Genomic DNA, 20,242 nt, shown 5'->3' on the forward strand with positions numbered 1-20,242 from the left:
TTGTTTTCTTTATGGACAGTGTGTTCTAGAAGCCTTTCGACTGTTTGTTTTCTTTATGGACAGTGTGTACTAGAAGCCTTTCTACTGTTTGTTTTCTTTATGGACAGTGTGTTCTAGAAGCCTTTCGACTGTTTGTTTTCTTTATGGACAGTGTGTACTAGAAGCCTTTCTACTGTTTGTTTTCTTTATGGACAGTGTGTACTAGAAGCCTTTCTACTGTTTGTTTTCTTTATGGACAGTGTGTTCTAGAAGCCTTTTGACTGTTTGTTTTCTTTATGGACAGTGTGTTCTAGAAGCTTTTTGACTGTTTGTTTTCTTTATGGACAGTGTGTTCTAGAAGCCTTTTGACTGTTTGTTTTCTTTATGGAAGTGTGTTCTAGAAGCCTTTTGACGTTTTTTTTCTTCTTTATGGACAGTGTGTACTAGAAGCCGTTCTACTGTTTGTTTTCTTTATGGACAGTGTGTTCTAGAAGCCTTTTGACTGTTTGTTTTCTTTATGGACAGTGTGTTCTAGAAGCCGTTCTACTGTTTGTTTTCTTTATGGACAGTGTGTTCTAGAAGCCTTTCTACTGTTTGTTTTCTTTATGGACAGTGTGTTCTAAAAGCCTTTTGACTGTTTGTTTCCTTTATGGACAGTGTGTTCTAGAAGCCTTTTGACTGTTTGTTTTCTTTATGGACAGTGTGTTCTAAAAGCCTTTCGACTGTTTGTTTCCTTTATGGACAGTGTGTTCTAGAAGCCTTTTGACTGTTTGTTTTCTTTATGGACAGTGTGTTCTAGAAGCCTTTTGACTGTTTGTTTTCTTTATGGACAGTGTGTTCTAGAAGCCTTTTGACTGTTTGTTTTCTTTATGGACAGTGTGTTCTAGAAGCCTTTTGACTGTTTGTTTTCTTTATGGACAGTGTGTTCTAGAAGCCTTTTGACTGTTTGTTTTCTTTATGGACAGTGTGTTCTAGAAGCCTTTTGACTGTTTGTTTTCTTTATGGACAGTGTGTTCTAGAAGCCTTTTGACTGTTTGATATGGTTTGTCAATTTATTTATTCTCAGTCTCATGAATTCCTCTGTATGCTGTCATGAGGGAAACACTTCTTGACTCTGACTAATGGGATAGGTAAAGGAGAATGTGGGAAAGACAGAAAAATAATCCTGGGAGGGTGTGTATAGAAGTGTGGTAGGGCTGAGGGGAAAGAAGGTAGTGTGGTAGGTCTGAGAAAAAGGGAGGTAGTGTGATAGGTCTGTAGGTCTGAGGGGGAGTGTGGTAGTGTGTAAGAGTTGCAGGGTCAATTATAAGGGAGGTAGAGTGGGTTTTAGGCCAGTGGGGAAGGATGGTGAAAGGGTTCTAGTGTGTGGGGAAGGGTGGTAGGTTGTAAGAAATCTAGGGTATAGGTTTGGAGGTAATGTTTGGAGGAAAACGTCAAGGTATAGGACTAAAGAAAGGAAACCAATAAAGGATAGTAAAAATACATTTATTTAAAAACCAAAGATGACATGACACATTGTGGGATAAATAATGTTCCTTTTTTGTGTCTTTCTTATTGTTTCTTAAAAACAACAGTCCTGCTGTGTGTGTTCAGTTGATCCCCATATTAAAAACAAACACAAACAACGCCCCAGAGCACCTCTGTTGTCAGGGGCGACGCAATCTATTATTTTATGCATGGATATTATATAACTGTATAGAAACTGTAGGATGAACTGTACTCCCGGGTAAAGGGAGGGGAGAAAAGGAAAGAGAGCCTGGGGCTGGAAAAGAGAGGTGAAGAGATGTTTTATTTGGGCTTGTTATTTGGTTTGTGCTGGTTGTATGTGTGTGGAGGTGTCCTCTCCTCCTCACTCATTCTGTCTTTCCCCCTGGTCGTTGTGGATGTAACCCTGTCCTGATGTGTGCTAGTGAGGGATGCTGGTGATCTTTTGGTCTTTTCTCCGTACTATTTGTGTTTGTATTACCCTTCATTTGACCTGTGTGTATTGTACTGTATGTATGTGTATTCGTTGCTTATTTCATGTTGTTGGTTGGAAGGCACCCATGTGTATCTCTCAAACCAGAACTGTCCTGAAGCAGTGCCCTGGGTGCCAGACTGTTTCTGCATTCAACACAGCTCAGATAAAGTGTTGGCTAATACAGAAATGGACTAGCACCCTGGCTACTGAAACAGGCTCATGAATGTTGTGGAGGGTTGACTCTCCACCTCCAGTGAGGAAGAGAGGCCCAGCGCTCTCTCAGTCAGCTCCAGTGCAAAATGTTCTCTCCCTCTTCCCTTACTTGTCAATCAATCAGAACCAAGTGTCTTTGTGATGGTAGAAGACAATCAATTTCCAATAAAGAGGAGAGCAAAGGAGAGAAAAGGAGAGAAAATATAGAGGGATAAGGAAAGGCAGGCAGAGAACAACTAAACAGGAAAGATGGAAGGATATGAGGAGGAATGGCTCTCAGTGTGTGGCCCCTCCCCTTTAACCTTCAACCTTTAGGAAAGACCTCTACCGTGGAGGCCAAGGTGCCAGGGATTCTCCCCAAGGAGAACCTGATTGGTTAACTGGACTTTTAATCGAAGATGTTTATCAAATGCCCAAACACACACACACACTAACACGTGCACACACACACACCATGCACACACACACACACACACACACACACACTAAGTCTGTGTTTACCCATGCAGCCCAATTCTGATATTTTCCAGATCAGATCTTTTTCAGAGTTGATCTGATTGGTCAAAAGAAGAAAATATCAGAATTGGGTGGCCTGTGTAGATGCAGCCCTACACACACAAACGCTCATGTACGACACATGCACACACACGGACGCACAGGCACACATGGAATTGGACTGGACTGGATATGTGAGAGTAATAAGGCTGAGGGCTTACAGTGTGGCATCTCCAGTGTGTTGCTCTCACATATCAAGCTCTGTAACAAATACATAGTAGCCCTTAACTAATGGATTTATTGATTAGTTGATTGATTAGCCCTGGGGTTAGCAACCAATTTCTCAGAAATTGAGTTTCTTCAGACTCCAGAAGTAATTCTAGGCACATACTATGTGTGTTGTGACTAGATGTGCATTCTAAATGTTCAGGTACGGGTGGGTCCCTTTACCACAGAGGGCTGTGCAAATGCCACAATGTCCCCTACTATATTCTGCTAGCTTCATTCACTCAGGGTACGGTGACTAATGATGATACAACACAAGACAGAACACACACACACACACACACATACGCATGTTCACACACATGCACACGTTCACGCATGCATGCATGCAAGCTCACACACACACGCACACGCACACGCACGCACACACACACACACACACACACACACACAAATAACCTGAGAGTCATTCCCCTCTCTATCCCACAGTAGCTTTTAGAGCCTGTGCAGTTACTTATGATGTTGGCCTGCTGAGACCCCTAATGAGTAATAACTGTATCAGAAAATAAAGTAAGTAGAAAACCAGTATGGGTAAACTGTGTGTTTTGAGTAATAAAGAAAGAAAGAAACAATTAGATAGCAGTTTATCTTTGATTTTCATTTACATTAGAGATACATTTGAAAATGTTTTCTGTCAATGCAACAAATTATAATTTACTGTAGAGTTTTCTGGCTTGTTTAGGCCTTATTGATATTGAACAAAACATTGATTCACTTGTAAAGTGAAGTACTTTTTGCAGGGATATTTTTGCAGGGATCTTCTTGAGGGATCTTTTTGAAGGGATCTTCTTGCATGCCATCTTCTTGCATGCCATCAGTTGCTGTTTCAGAATTTAGATGCACATTTAGAGGATAGAGGGCCTTATCCTATAATAATACTATACAAATGTAGGATCTTAATTTGATCACTCTTTTGTTGCAGAGAATTTTCCTTGTAGTGTATCTGAGTTTTAAAAAGGCTCATAAAGTTTGTAATTTCCACTTTGAAATTTCAAACTTCATTTGCCCTAACAAAAAATGTATCAACCCTACAAAAATATATATTTATTATAATCCACATAATAATTCAAATGTCCTGTTGCGGCAGGATTATTATTATTTTTTAAAAATTGAGATCCTACATCTGTACCCTCTAGTGGCAAACTACCCGAATGATCAGCCATATTGCGTGTGTTAGTGTGAATTCATATTGAGTCACACAGACAGGCGAAAAAGAGAGAGGAGACTGATGTAACAGTGTAACAACATGCTTTTATGACAAAAAGAGTTCCTCTTTCACAAGACAGACAGTATAAAACACTTACACAAATAAAAAACACCCTAGATACTTGAGAGATTCAGTGCCTTCAGAAAGTATTCAGACCCTTTGACTTTTCCCACATTTTGTTACATTACAGCCTTATTCTAAAATGGATTCAATGTTTTTTTCCCTCAATTTACACACATAATGAAAAAGTGAAAACAGATTTTTTGAAATCTTTGAAAATGTAATACAAATAAAAAACAGAAATACCTTATTTACATAAGTATTAAGAGCCTTTGCTATGAGACTCGTAATTGAGGTCAGGTGCATCTTGTTTCCATTGATAATCCTTGATATGTTTCTACAACTTGATTGGAGTCCACCTGTGGTAAATTCAATTGATTGGACATGATAGAAGATAGAAGCCACTCCTCAGTAAAAGGCACATGACAGCTGCTTGGAGTTTGCCAAAAGGCACCTAAAGGACTGTCAGACCGTGCGTGAGAAACAAGATTCTCTAGTCTGATGAAACCAAGATTGAACTCTTGGCCTGAATGCCAAGCGTCACGTCTGGAGGAAACCTGGCACCATCCTCACAGGGAAGCATGGTGGTGGCAGCCTCATGCTGTGGGGATGTTTTTCAGCGGCAGGGAATGGGAGTCTAGTCAGGATCGAGGGAAAGATTAATGGAGCAAAGTACAGAGAGATCCTTGATGAAAACCTGTTCCAGAGTGCTCAGGACCTCAGACTGGGGCGAAGGTTCACCTTCCAACAGGACAATTGCCCTAAGCACACAGCCAAGACAATGCAGGAGTGGCTTTGGGACAAGTCTATGAATGTCCTTGAGTGGCCCAGCCAGAGCCCAGACTTGAACCCGATCAAATATCTCTGGAGAGACCTGAAAATAGCTGTGCAGCAATGCTTCCCATCCAACCTGACAGCGCTTGAGAGGCTCTGCAGAGAAGAATGGGAGAAATTCCCCAAATACAGGTATGTCAAGCTTGTAGCGTCATACCCAATAAGTCTAGAGGCTGTAATCGTTGCCAAAGGTGCTTCAATAAAGTACTGAGTAAAGGGTCTGAATACTTATGTACATTTTATATTTATTATTATTTATTTATTTGCTAAAATTTCTTAAAACCTGTCTTTGCATTTTTGTTGTTGGGTATTGTGTGTAGACAGATAAGGGGGAAACAATTTTTAAAATCCATTTTAGAATAAGGCTGTAACGCAACAAAATGTGGAAAAAGGGAAGGGGTCTGAATACTTTCCGAATGCACTGTATCTACTGTGTATTATACCTCTCGTACAAGTCATCACCAAGTTGCTATTTGACTGGGTGAAATGGATTGGACCCTTGGAGAAGGAACTAGAATATTACAAAGACGTCCTGTCTCCTACACAACCATACCTACAGTATTTACACATAATCAACAGTCATTTTCCTCTGGCAGACATGGCAGGAGAGGTCTACAGATAAGATGACGTGATATGGCCAATATTGAATATGTACAGTTCTTTCCTCCAAAGCCAAGGGTTCAAGCACTATTTTTAGTAGGAAGTGGAATACCATTTTGAATTTGAGACTCCAGTGAATTAGAATTGTGATTTTGAGATTAGAACCTTTCCCCTGTAACTGTGTGTGTGTCACTGGGCAGGCCTGTTGGTGGAGCACCATGGTTCGGCACCCATTCCTAGGTTTCTCCAGTATTATTTAGAACAACAATGCAACAAATAAAACCACAGAAGAAAGATTCCAAATGTCATAGCGAGGTGTCAGGATGCAGCGCAGCTTTACCATTTACCATTCAACAGTGGTTGAATAAAGACTTTACTACAATGAAACAAACAAATAGAGAAAAACAGAGAAGCTACAATGTGTGTGTTTTTCATATGGTCTCAAGGTGCTCCACACAACAACCTGAAAGGGTGGTTCTTTGATACGGTTGCCCAGTGACAGCTTCAGAGAGTTGTCTCTACACAAATGCGAAGAATAAAGAATAGGGAAGAATCTCAGGAATCTCTATGCTGGTCCCATGGTGGGAGATTGACTGTTGTTGTACAGAGAGAATTAATTCCATATTTAACCTTTTGTTATGAGTGGGAGAGGCTTGGTCAGCTCAGACCTGGTAGAGGGAGAGTATGTTCCTGGCACCGTCTCGTCTCGTCTAGTGACGGCCAGGTCAGGGAGTGCCATATCCTTCCTCTCACGCCTGATGTTTTCTGGGGGTCATGAGTTATGAATCCTGTATTTACAGAACATTGATTTGTGACTCATGAAAAGTAGACTAAGCCAAAAGGGGTGAATAGAAAGTTAAAACACCACACTGGTCCCGCAAAAACAAAAGATTCCTTTAGTCCTTGATTTACAAAATAGAAAACCTTTCAAGATACACAAAGTACACATGCTCAGATGTACTATGAGATCGAAATCATTAGAAGAAAAAGTCTCTCCATATTCAGCTACAGGGGAGTATTTGCTGCTGAGGACAGGAGTCTGTTTTTTTTTTATGGCAGTTGGTTACACCCAGTCCTATGGCTAGCATCTGTGGCACACATTTGTCTTCCTATAGATGCAATTCAGTGGTTGGCAAGACCAGGTATATTAAAGGCATGCATAGATCAAACCTGCTAAACTCACCAAAAAACTAAAACAAGTTTTGCTTGAAAAATAAATGATCCATCTCTTTAGAGGAATCATCAGTCTTACAGAAAGCGTAATACAGTGTTATATATAGAAATGGTTATTCATGTTTTCTATCGTTACTATTGGAACCCGAGGGGGTCAGAAAAGTGTTGAACTTTTTAAACACTAACAGACAGTCTGAGCTACAGTCAATGGAGCCAATGCAGCATCTGTGTTTCATCTATACATCTCTCTCAGGTCTACAAGCTTAGAATCACAGCTATGATGGCAAATACCCAACGCTAAATTGAATGAATGTTTTATCAGTCAGATATCAAACCAGTAAAATACTGACTTGCCAAGCTAACAGTGAATTGGTTTTTCATGATAGTGTTTGGTCATGGGTAATCATCTGAGATCCAGTGCAGGCAGAAATGCTCCCATCAATAACGGTAGTTTGTGAACATGGTCAACACATGTAATCTGCTATGCCCCATTTCACCACCAGGGGTCAGTATGACCATACTGAAAGTGGGGTTACTGTCCACAGCAGTGTTCTGGTCAAGACCCGCCAGCCTTTATTGATGGAAATAATGATCATAGTAATAATAGATACATTTTATACAGTGCTTTTCAATACAGAAGGAATCTCAAAGTTGCTGTAACCTTCAGGGTTAAATATCAGAGTTCCGAATACTGTGGGTTCCTTAGAAATAGTGGGTCTTTATTTCTTAAGGGAGTAGATAGTTTGAACCCTGTGTCCTGGTAAGGTGACCCAAGGAAATAGAGACCATGACAAATAATTGAGTCTCTGGAGAACATGGCTCACTATTATGTAAAGAAAAGGGTCGGAGGAATTAACATGTGAAGCCCAAATGCTCAACCAACCAGTTGTGCTTCACTCCTTCTATTTGTTTCACTCTATCATATGTCATCCTCATCGAGCCCAATTAGTTCAATGATATCTGGAATGACAGGAGTCTAACAAATCCTTTGAAAATGCAGTCGACAGGTTGATTGAAGCTAAGGGCAATGGTAACATTAAAATTGTGTGAGGTGAGTGGTTAAAATACACTCCTATCCTACTTTATGTTGGCCCAAATAAGGACACACTACAAATCTAATTTCTTTGATGTTTTAATAATGGGCTGGGGGGAAATGAATGCCACCGAAATCAAGGGCAGAAACCCACTGCTTTCCCTAACCTTGGTGTAAAATAGAGACACGCACTTCAAAAATATTAAATTATTCAACCGTTGTAGCTGCTAATGATCCCCCTTTTATCTGAGTCTGGTTTTAGTTTTATTATCATCCGTGTATTCTCTGGGCCAAGCTTAGAGGGGTTTCCTATTGGGGGTATACCCTACAACAGGGGCTGCTGAAAATGGGACGTCTCGCCTCTCTGTCTCTCATGCACACACACACACGCACGCACGCATGCACACACTCTGCAGGGCAAGGACAAACTGGGGGGAGGGAGGCAGGGGAGCGCTCAGCCTAGTTTCTCAAGACTTTCTCGAGACGAGACACTCGCTCAGTCACTCTGATGTCTCCCATTCTAGTCTCCCCCAGAAACATAAAAGGCAATGAGGACAGCCCGTCTAGAACAATAAATTCTCAGTGCTCTAGTCAGTTGAAAGTTGAATAGGGAAACTAATGGACAGTCCTTCATTTGAACGTCATCCATTAAAAATAATTAGAATGTGCAGCACGCTCTGCAAAGGGTTAAATCAAGTGGTAACCTAGGAAACGAGTGCTCTAGTTCAGGTGGAGAGGTAGAGGGATGTAGATAGAGCAGATTGAGATAAGTTCAAAGGGCTCTCTATTTGAAGTGTACCAAATGAAGTACACTACAACTCTACTTCCTCGTACAGTCAAGGACCCCTGAAGGTCGAATGGATTTCATATGTATGCAAATGCTTATCTTCAAACCTGGACAGCATAGCAATACCTCCCAGGGCGAGAAAAATTTAATTCCCCCTCAACAATACTCAATTAACAGGAGGCTAGCTAGAGATGTGCTTTGGTCTAGGATCAGTACAGAATGTTTTCAGTTCAGACCAGATTTCTGGAGTGTTTGAACAGTATTTCCCATCTTTACTCTTGTGGGTTAGTGACTCCGACAGAATTTTGGTAGTGACGTTACAAACAGTCTAAAGGTTTCTGTTACCCAGATATATATCCCAGAATGCAGTGCACAGTTAGAATGGAAGGTTCTAATCTAGAAGCTGGGGTATGAGGGTTCCCAGAGAGGAACCAAAGTTTCAGAGAACCTGGGTCACCCCTTACCATTATTTCAGTTGCACAAGTCCCTGCACCATGGTTGATATTATTACTCAGAGCAATAACTCAAAACACGACAACATCGAATCACCGACCACATAGAACAGGTGTCAACTACCACACAACCACACTGCAGCCTAGTTTCTGTGAATGGAGACAACGAGGTCTGGGAAAGAACTGATGAAGAAGAAGGAGGGAAAGATAACAAAATGAAATACCTCTATCTAATCCCTACATATGTGATTGACGTTTACACCATCACACCAGCAACAACCACAACAGACGTTCCCAAAAATGGGAATATTGGAAAACTACGAGAACGGAATAGGAAACATCCAGTGAGTTATTACTTTTGTTCTCAAGACCGGAGCAATGGGAGCAAAGATGAATTCTCACACGTCTCTTCTGGCAGAGAGAAAACCAGGCCAATTTCCTAATCTATTTCCATTCAGCCTCATTAAACTTTAATAAATACAGAACTATTTATCATCACACAGTCGGCTTGTTCTACAGATGTACTGGAGGATGATTTTAGAGCCTTCAGAATTCATCTGATTCGAAAGCATTGTGAACTTGTGTCCTACACAAAGCTCCTTCTAATTTCCTAAACATTTACATCATGGCAAATAGTTAACCCTCCACACACACACACACACACACACACACACACACACACACACACACACACACACACACACACACACACACACACACACACACACACACACACACATAAATACACACACACACACACACACACACACACACACACACACACACACACACACACACTGATTGGAAGCTCCTCTAGGTGTTGAGAACAGGACTAATCTCACTGTTGGATGCCACAGAGTCCAAACGGTTAATGGTAAATGGTTTACGGAGAGCATCAACTGAGGTAACGCAAAAAGGAGGCTACTAAACGAATGAGAACACAGCATGTCATAATAAATACCACCGTACTCTCCTCTATACGATGCTCATGGCGTGGGCAGGGTTCACATGACTTCATTTACATTTTTTGTTATCGGTCTCCAGCCAAGGATCCCTCCCATTGGAGGACCAAGTGGGGACGGGGGATGCACTGGGCTAGGGGGGCACAGACATTTGCGCACTGGCCGTCTCAGAGAAAGAGAAGAGTGGTTGTTTGTGGATGCAGTTCTAGTTATTATAGATCTGTAGTGTTGCGAGTGGTTATATTGTGATGTGCAGTTCTAGTTACTTTAGATCTTTAGTGTTGTGAGTGGTTATAGTGTGATGTGCTGTTCTAGTTATTATAGATCTGTAGTGTTGTGAGTGGTAATAGTGTGATGTGTAGTTCTAGTTATTATAGATCTGTAGTGTTGTGAGTGGTTATAGTGTGATGTGCAGTTCTAGTTATTATAGATCTGTGGTGTTGTGAGTGGTTATAGTGTGATGTGCTGTTCTAGTTATTATAGATATGTGGTGTTGTGAGTGGTAATAGTGTGATGTGCAGTTCTAGTTATTATAGATCTGTAGTATAGGTGTCTGTGTGTGTGTGTGTGCGTTTCGCCTGTATATGACTTTGTGTTCACCTGAAAAAAGGTCCAATGCATGTGTAAATGAGTGTGAAGGTGAGTCTGTTATGTACAGTACAGTATATGACTCTCAGTGAGAACCTTTGTGAAGGTGAGTCTGTTATGTACAGTACAGTATATGACTCTCAGTGAGAACCTTTTTGAAGTTGAGTCTGTTCTGTACAGTACAGTATTTGACTCTCAGTGAGAACCTTTGTGAAGGTGAGTCTGTTCTGTACAGTACAGTATATGACTCTCAGTGAGAGCCTTTGTGAAGGTGAATCTGTTCTGTACAGTACAGTATATGACTCTCAGTGAGAACCTTTGTGAAGGTGAGTCTGTTCTGTACAGTACAGTATATGACTCTCAGTGAGAACCTTTGTGAAGGTGAGTCTGTTCTGTACAGTACAGTATATGACTCTCAGTGAGAGCCTTTGTGAAGGTGAGTCTGTTATGTACAGTACAGTATATGACTCTCAGTGAGAGCCTTTGTGAAAGTGAGTCTGTTATGTACAGTACAGTATATGACTCTCAGTGAGAACCTTTGTGAAGGTGAGTCTGTTCTGTACAGTACAGTATATGACTCTCAGTGTGAACCTTTGTGAAGGTGAGTCTGTTATGTACAGTACAGTATATGACTCTCAGTGAGAACCTTTGTGAAGGTGAGTCTGTTATGTACAGTACAGTATATGACTCTCAGTGAGAACCTTTGTGAAAGTGAGTCTGTTATGTACAGTACAGTATATGACTCTCAGTGAGAACCTTTGTGAAGGTGAGTCTGTTATGTACAGTACAGTATATGACTCTCAGTGAGAACCTTTGTGAAGGTGAGTCTGTTCTGTACAGTACAGTATATGACTCTGAGTGAGAACCTTTGTGAAGGTGAGTCTGTTATGTACAGTACAGTATATGACTATCAGTGAGAACCTTTGTGAAAGTGAGTCTGTTATGTACAGTACAGTATATGACTCTGAGTGAGAACCTTTGTGAAGGTGAGTCTGTTATGTACAGTACAGTATATGACTCTCAGTGAGAACCTTTGTGAAGGTGAGTCTGTTATGTACAGTACAGTATATGACTATCAGTGAGAACCTTTGTGAAAGTGAGTCTGTTATGTACAGTACAGTATATGACTCTGAGTGAGAACCTTTGTGAAGGTGAGTCTGTTCTGTACAGTACAGTATATGACTCTGAGTGAGAACCTTTGTGAAGGTGAGTCTGTTCTGTACAGTACAGTATATGACTCTCAGTGAGAACCTTTGTGAAGGTGAGTCTGTTATGTACAGTACAGTATAAGACTCTCAGTGAGAACCTTTGTGAAAGTGAGTCTGTTATGTACAGTACAGTATATGACTCTCAGTGAGAACCTTTGTGAAGGTGAGTCTGTTATGTACAGTACAGTATATGACTCTCAGTGAGAACCTTTGTGAAGGTGAGTCTGTTCTGTACAGTACAGTATTTGACTCTCAGTGAGAGCCTTTGTGAAGGTGAGTCTGCTCTGTACAGTGCAGTATATGACTCTGAGTGAGAACCTTTGTGAAGGTGAGTCTGTTATGTACAGTACAGTATATGACTATCAGTGAGAACCTTTGTGAAAGTGAGTCTGTTATGTACAGTACAGTATATGACTCTGAGTGAGAACCTTTGTGAAGGTGAGTCTGTTATGTACAGTACAGTATATGACTCTCAGTGAGAACCTTTGTGAAGGTGAGTCTGTTATGTACAGTACAGTATATGACTCTCAGTGAGAGCCTTTGTGAAAGTGAGTCTGTTATGTACAGTACAGTATATGACTCTCAGTGAGAACCTTTGTGAAGGTGAGTCTGTTCTGTACAGTACAGTATATGACTCTCAGTGTGAACCTTTGTGAAGGTGAGTCTGTTATGTACAGTACAGTATATGACTCTCAGTGAGAACCTTTGTGAAGGTGAGTCTGTTATGTACAGTACAGTATATGACTCTCAGTGAGAACCTTTGTGAAAGTGAGTCTGTTATGTACAGTACAGTATATGACTCTCAGTGAGAACCTTTGTGAAGGTAAGTCTGTTATGTACAGTACAGTATATGACTCTCAGTGAGAACCTTTGTGAAGGTGAGTCTGTTCTGTACAGTACAGTATATGACTCTGAGTGAGAACCTTTGTGAAGGTGAGTCTGTTATGTACAGTACAGTATATGACTATCAGTGAGAACCTTTGTGAAAGTGAGTCTGTTATGTACAGTACAGTATATGACTCTGAGTGAGAACCTTTGTGAAGGTGAGTCTGTTATGTACAGTACAGTATATGACTCTCAGTGAGAACCTTTGTGAAGGTGAGTCTGTTATGTACAGTACAGTATATGACTATCAGTGAGAACCTTTGTGAAAGTGAGTCTGTTATGTACAGTACAGTATATGACTCTGAGTGAGAACCTTTGTGAAGGTGAGTCTGTTCTGTACAGTACAGTATATGACTCTGAGTGAGAACCTTTGTGAAGGTGAGTCTGTTCTGTACAGTACAGTATATGACTCTCAGTGAGAACCTTTGTGAAGGTGAGTCTGTTATGTACAGTACAGTATAAGACTCTCAGTGAGAACCTTTGTGAAAGTGAGTCTGTTATGTACAGTACAGTATATGACTCTCAGTGAGAACCTTTGTGAAGGTGAGTCTGTTATGTACAGTACAGTATATGACTCTCAGTGAGAACCTTTGTGAAGGTGAGTCTGTTCTGTACAGTACAGTATTTGACTCTCAGTGAGAGCCTTTGTGAAGGTGAGTCTGCTCTGTACAGTGCAGTATATGACTCTGAGTGAGAACCTTTGTGAAGGTGAGTCTGTTATGTACAGTACAGTATATGACTATCAGTGAGAACCTTTGTGAAAGTGAGTCTGTTATGTACAGTACAGTATATGACTCTGAGTGAGAACCTTTGTGAAGGTGAGTCTGTTATGTACAGTACAGTATATGACTCTCAGTGAGAACCTTTGTGAAGGTGAGTCTGTTATGTACAGTACAGTATATGACTCTCAGTGAGAACCTTTGTGAAGGTGAGTTTGTTATGTACAGTACAGTATATGACTCTCAGTGAGAACCTTTGTGAAGGTGAGTCTGTTCTGTACAGTACAGTATATGACTCTCAGTGAGAACCTTTGTGAAGGTGAGTCTGTTCTGTACAGTACAGTATATGACTCTCAGTGAGAACCTTTGTGAAGGTGAGTCTGTTCTGTACAGTACAGTATATGACTCTGAGTGAGAACCTTTGTGAAGGTGAGTCTGTTATGTACAGTACAGTATATGACTCTCAGTGAGAGCCTTTGTGAAGGTGAGTCTGTTATGTACAGTACAGTATATAACTCTGAGTGTGTTCTGACTTCCAGGCTGCTCCCCCTGGCAGCTCTGTGGAGGTCAGTTATTTTCCCAGCACAGCCCATGGCAGTAGCAGAGAGCAGTGTAAGAGGGAGGTTAGAGAGATGAGGCTTAGGCTCCTCCCATCCACCTTTCTCTTCCCACATCCCTCCCTACTGGCAGTAGTAGGGTAGTACTATTATTGGAAGGTTGGAAAGAGGAGGCATGGACATACTCCCTCTCCACTCGTCCCACAGTCCCCACATCTCCCCCCTGCCCTGGGCTGTGTTGGTTGTCACGGTTACCATGTGGCCTCATGTTCGCTGCGCTTGACTTTCCAAACAAACCCTTGGGGCGTCAGGCCGTCATGGCAACCGTCGGCCAGTGCGCTTGGTCCAACTCACACAGCTAACCTCGTCGCAAACGGTCACTTCTGAAAGTGAAGTGGGCCCCATTTAAATGTTCAGAATATACTTTATTTTGATGTGTATATGATGTGGTATTTAAAAACAGATCGGCCAAAGTGTCTTCTGATATTTTTTCCCCATAAATGTTATTAGGTCAAATGATTGAAATAGGTTTCATGCGTTTATCTGGAGGGGCCTTGATGGTGTCTTATAAATGTGACAATTGAAATCATATCCCAAATGTCTTACAAAAATGGCTTGTTTTTATTCAATATTGTAATCTTATTACTCATACAACATACTCTAAATTGCAATACTTACATGCTATTGCAATATTTCTCAGAAAGGCAGAATTTAAGAAAGCAAGGCAAGAAATTCTGTGATTAGTTGATAGCCATGTCTCTCCATGGGCTATGACGAAAGGGACTACAGATACAACCAGAAATGACTTTTTTTTTACAGCAGATTAGGAGAGCGTTTTATCTAACCATAACTTCTGGTCATGGCTGTACTCCCCCTAGTCAGAACTATGCCCTGTGTGCAATGACCACTACAAGTGCATAGCTCCAGGAAGTCCTTTTCACTTTCTGTGAGAGAGGCATAACTATGATCATTCCACAGCACAGTAATCACCCAATAAGAGATCACACTAAATTCTTAACTTCTATAATTCTTATCAAGCTAAATGGTAATGTTATATTTTTTTCTCCAAAATACCCCTTTAGTGATCTAGTTGAACTCCCCTTATCAAGCTAAATGGTAATGTTATACTTGAGTGATCTAGTTGAACTCCCCTTATCAAGCTCAGTAGCTAGGTTTACATCCAATTGGCGACCGATTTTCAAGCGAATATTCTAAGATCTGCATAAAAACAATATGTGCATTTTCTCACCAGAGATGTGTTTCCGTCAAATGTACTTGTTGAGGATAAAAAGCTGTGCGTGATGAAGTAGCGCACATAAAAACAACGTTTGCAGTTAAATTCCCATGTTTTCCGTCGCATTGTTTAACTCGAATGATGGTTTTCTCACCCCGAAAAATTAGCGTTATATAGCGTCTATTGGTTATTGCTGTCTAGCCAACAGCTCGCAGATACAATGTGGGTATAGTTTACATGATGAGATTATTATGGACGAAAGAGTGAGATTATTTTTATTTGTCAAACAGCAGCCAAGCATCGATCATCATGGTACCAGAATAAGACCGTCAACATTAAATGGAAAGGAGCATCAAGCTCATCACCTTGTACTTTCATCACCCTGTGAAGTTCATCATCATTTAGAATTCATTTAATCTGTAGCCTAATAAACTGCGTTCTTTCCTGACAAGTAGTACTGGGAGGACCACACAACATGTCATCGCGTGACTCAGACACAAAAGATCCCACCTCGTCTAGCGTATTTATTTTTGTCGACATTTGGAAAGTTTGAAACCAACAAATGTTTCCATCAGGCCTGGCATGATATATTTTATCCGACATGTACTTTACTCGTATAAACAAACGGGTTGGATGGAAACCTGGTTAATGACAATGTTATATTTGTTTGCAAATATAAACGGAACGTTGTACCACGAGCTGAGTAAAACCAGTAGGAGGCCGTGAGGTCAAAGGTCATCATGTTTTTTCCACTCAAACCGAATCTGGTCCTGGTGAATACCAGCCATGTGTGAATACTGTATGCATTTTATTTTTATTTATTTCTTTACTTTCTTACTAGTGGCCCCTGGCTGCATGGTATCATATCATCTTCATGTTGAATTTCCGGGCCCCTCCGGCACCACCCACCGCCGCCGGCCCCTCGGCCTTCCGGAAAGGGGTCTCGACGGTGAAGTTGTTCTTACGCTGGCCCCGCCCCCGGCTCCATGCAAACAACAACAGGAAACAGAAAAGCACCACGCCCAGGAAGGTGATGCAGCCCATCGCTGTGGAGACCAGTATGGTGGTCAGGTCCAGGGTGAACTTGAGGAAGACGCGAGTGCTATTCAGGTTTGTGTCGTTGAAGAACTCACCGCCGTACATCGAGCGGTTGGCGAAGAAGGCCGACGAGGCATCCAGCGGCGCGCCCCGAACCGTGAGCATCGCAAAGTAAGTGTCATTGCCCCCGGCATTGCTGGCGATGCACATGTAGGTGCCGCTGTCGGTGACCTGAGCATAGCGGATCTCCAACGTCCCTCCTGGGAGGACGGTGATGCGGCCATTGCTCTTGGCTGTGATTAGTCGGCGCTGAGGGGAGATCCACATGATATTGGGGGCGGGCTCTCCCACGGCACTGCAGAGGAAACTTACTGGCTGGCCCTCACGAGCTGTCACCTTGGAGGAATGAATTAATGGATAAATGAATGAATGAATTAAGCATTAGGTACAAAACTGAAACAGGCATCGAAGCTGTCATACTACATATCAATGTGTACCTACACTGTAGTTACATTATGATCACATGTACTGCAAAGTGGGATAACAACTCTTACCTGTTGAAGCTTGCGGTTGCGTATCTTGGGCTTCTGGCAGGTGAAGTGATCAAAGAGCGCTGAGTCGGTGAAGGTGCTGAGGCTGTTCCCCTGCACCTCCACCGGCCCAGCGCACACAGGCACCCTGCCGTCAAAGTTGAGGGTCTTGCGTCTCTGCAGGATCCACAACAAACGGCAGTCACACAGCAGTGGGTTCCCATCCACCCGCAGCGTCTCCAGGCTGTTTACAGAGTGGAACGATCCCTCCTCCAGAGTCTGGAGGTCATTGGAGGAGAAGTTGAGGACCCGGATCTGTCTGAGGCCTCCCAGGGAGTGGGGCTCCACCGTAGCCAGGCCCGTGTTCACCATGATCAGCTCTTTGAGCCTCAGCAGGTCCCTGAAGGCCCAAGGCTCCAGGGTGGTGATGGGGTTGTAGGACAGGTTGAGATGGGTGAGGTGGATCAGGTTTCTGAAGGAGGACGAGGGGACGGAGGTCATGTTGCTGTTGGTGATGGACAGCCAGTACAGGTCCAGACCCTGGAAGCTCAGGGGGGAGATGTATTCCAGGTAAGGCCAGTTGTCGATCTCCAGCCCCCGGAGGTTGGCCAGCTTACGGAAGTTATGGTCCTCCAGGGCGGGGATGCTGAGCTGGCGTAGTCGCAAAGTGACCAGGCTGCGTAGGTAGGACAGCGTCTGGCCAGAGATGGAAGTCAGGTTGCAGCGTTCAATGGTCAGATCCTCCACCCCTAGCAGGCCAGAGAAGGCCTTCAAACACAACAAAATCCAATTTGATTAGTTGTGAGCTCCAATCTTGGAAACATAGAAGAATCAATAAAATATTATAGACAGATCAGGAACAACATAGTGCTTGAAAAATTAATGATCAAATGGATAACAGCTCAATACCTCATGAGAGATGTAGACCAGGTCATTGTCTCCCACCTCCAGGTGTCTTAGACTCCTCAGGTCCTGGAAGGTGTAGTCCAACAGAATAACCAGTTTGTTCTCACTCAGGTCCAGCGTGGTCAGGTTGACCAGCTTGGCGAAGGCCCCCATGGGTACAAGTTTCAACTGGTTCGCCCTCAGCCGTAACACCCGGAGGCTCTGCAGGTTGGCGAACGCGTTGGGCTCCAGTGTGGCAATGAGGTTCTCACTCAGGTCCACTTCTTCAAGGTGCGGATACGGCGCCAGGTCACCCATCTCCACCCAGCGGAGACGGTTCCGGCTGAGGTCCAGGAGGCGAGTTTCCGTGGGGATGCCCTCTGGGATGCCGGTGAGCCGCCGCCGCTGGCACAAGACGGACCGGATTTGGGCCGAGCACTCGCACCGTGGAGGGCATGCCTGGCAACAACCTGGCAGTAGGGTTGTCATGGTAACCAGCAGCAGGACCGGCCCCCAGCGACTCAGCCACCGCCATGGTGACAGGGACTGCCCACTGATGCCCGGGGAGCCAGTCATGGCCCTGGTGGTCCTGATCTGACTCCTAGCCTATCACAGGCTGGGTCAGTGCTGACTCCTAGCCTATCACAGGCCGGGTCAGTTTACCACACACCTATAGAGAGAGGGAGACAGAGGGACGAGAGGTTAGTGAGAAGAGTGGGAATAGAGAGAAGGAGTAGAGGAGTAGAGAGTAGAAAGGGAGCAAATGTGGGAGGAGAAGGTAAATAAAGAGATGAGGTTAAAGAAAGAGGGAACGAGGGAGAAAGGAGAAGGGAGGGCTGAGGTGAAATTTAGAAGAGAGGAGTGGAAGGAATAATGTACAGAGATAGAAGAGAGGATGAAGAGGGGAGAGGGCAGAGAGGAAGACCAATGGAGGTATTTTAAAACACCTATCAACCAACACATGCTCATAAAAATGCAGTTCGGTATGCTGAATAATCCATGCTCCCTACAACTGTCATGAAAGAGCTGGTTAGAGCGTTGGGCCAGTAACCGAAAGGTTGCTGGATCAAATCTCCGAGCTGACAAGGCAAAAATCTGTTCTTCTGCACCTGAACAAGGCAGTTAACCCACTGTTCCCCGGTAGGCCGTCATTGTTAACTGACTTGCCTAGTTAAATTAAGGTTAAAAAGATGTCATAAAAATGCCATTCAGTACCCAGAATAATCCATGCTCCCTACAACTGTCATGAAAGAGCTTAGACATGTCACCAAGAGCTTAGACTGACACCATGACATTGCAGGCACACTATTCTGCTGACAATATTTAAGATGATGGAAGACACTTGTTCATTAATCAATGAGTGTAGCAGCAGAACTAGGGCATTGGGAGTCACGTGAGTGAGAAGCATCCCGTCTGAATTCATGCATGTTTCCTCCCCTTCTCTCCTCCTTGGCATGTGCTCTGTTCTCACCTCGACACACCAATGACGCCATGCAGAGAGACAACAGGGTTTGCCTGAAAACCATCCCTCCGATGCCTGTGAAAGGCTTGTCAAATTCATGTCACTATGAGTCATTGTGTGGGAAAGTGTGTGTATGTTTCTGTCCGTGGGTCTTTCTGTGTGTAGGATGTGTCATTCCCTTTGAATAAATGAAAAAAAGCATTTTAGTTTTCTTCTCCACTAACATGAGATGAAAAGCTGATGCTTAAACATTCCTTGATGCAACCTGTCAAGTCTCCCACGCAATGTTGTCATCGAGTGATTTTTCAGAGGACACCTGCCAAAAGGTCCAGAACGTTCACCATCACTAATACACCCACACAAGTGCACACCCACACACACGCACACGCACACACGCACAAAGGAGGTTCAACATTATTGATTGGCTTGCTGAAGTAGAGCGCGAGACCCCAGGGTTAACCCTTTCACTGTAGAACGACCAGACCCGTGTGATGGTACGTGTGAAAGGGTTAACAAGATAGAACAGAAGATAAAGATAAAACAGGTAGAGTTAAAGAGCCACACTAAGTAACTTATTATAAAAGAACCACTTAAGAGATACTAAATATATTCTCTAAATTCTTAAGGTTGCTATTTTAAAAGATTGAAGGGTTGATAATTCACCGTATCATATTCACTGTTTTCAGCTGTGAAACACCATGAAAGAAGCAGACATTAAACCAAAGTCTGCGCTGCTTTAAAAGTGTGAATTTTAAGATGAATGAGAAGAAGAAGTTCATATAACACATCACAGGGCCTTTCCTGGAGGGATGTTAAAAAGCACTCTGAAGATTGGTTGTTTTTCAGGCAGAGCTAAACAGATGAATAATACATGTTCTAGTTGGTGTTTATTGGGCGCCGTTCTGGGGTTGAGTCACGGGGCGAAGAGCCACACTCTCCCTTCTGGGGTTGAGTCAAGGGGCGAAGAGCCACACTCTCCGTTCTGGGGTTGAGTCATGGGGCGAAGAGCCACACTCTCCGTTCTGGGGTTGAGTCACGGGGCGAAGAGCCACACTCTCCGTTCTGGGGTTGAGTCACGGGGCGAAGAGCCACACTC

The 20,242-nt window shown here is 43.0% G+C and overlaps 1 protein-coding gene across 2 annotated transcripts in view; it reads right to left on the reverse strand.

The window, feature by feature from the left end:
- Positions 1-5,188: 5,188 nt before the first annotated feature.
- LOC110530698 (leucine-rich repeat and immunoglobulin-like domain-containing nogo receptor-interacting protein 3) overlaps positions 5,189-20,242 on the reverse strand; it is a 120,885-nt gene continuing 105,831 nt past the window's right edge. For both annotated transcript variants that reach the window (XM_021613944.2, XM_021613943.2), the window contains 3 exons: positions 17,709-18,354; positions 16,824-17,567; positions 5,189-16,665 (listed from right to left, as the gene is read on the reverse strand). In XM_021613944.2, the coding sequence (XP_021469619.2) occupies positions 16,093-16,665; positions 16,824-17,567; positions 17,709-18,260 (1,869 nt within the window). In that variant the 5' untranslated portion in view covers positions 18,261-18,354 and the 3' untranslated portion in view covers positions 5,189-16,092. The remainder of the gene's footprint in view (positions 16,666-16,823; positions 17,568-17,708; positions 18,355-20,242) is intronic.

Source organism: Oncorhynchus mykiss, chromosome 8 (genome assembly GCF_013265735.2).
Source record: "Oncorhynchus mykiss isolate Arlee chromosome 8, USDA_OmykA_1.1, whole genome shotgun sequence".
NCBI lineage: Eukaryota > Metazoa > Chordata > Actinopteri > Salmoniformes > Salmonidae > Oncorhynchus > Oncorhynchus mykiss.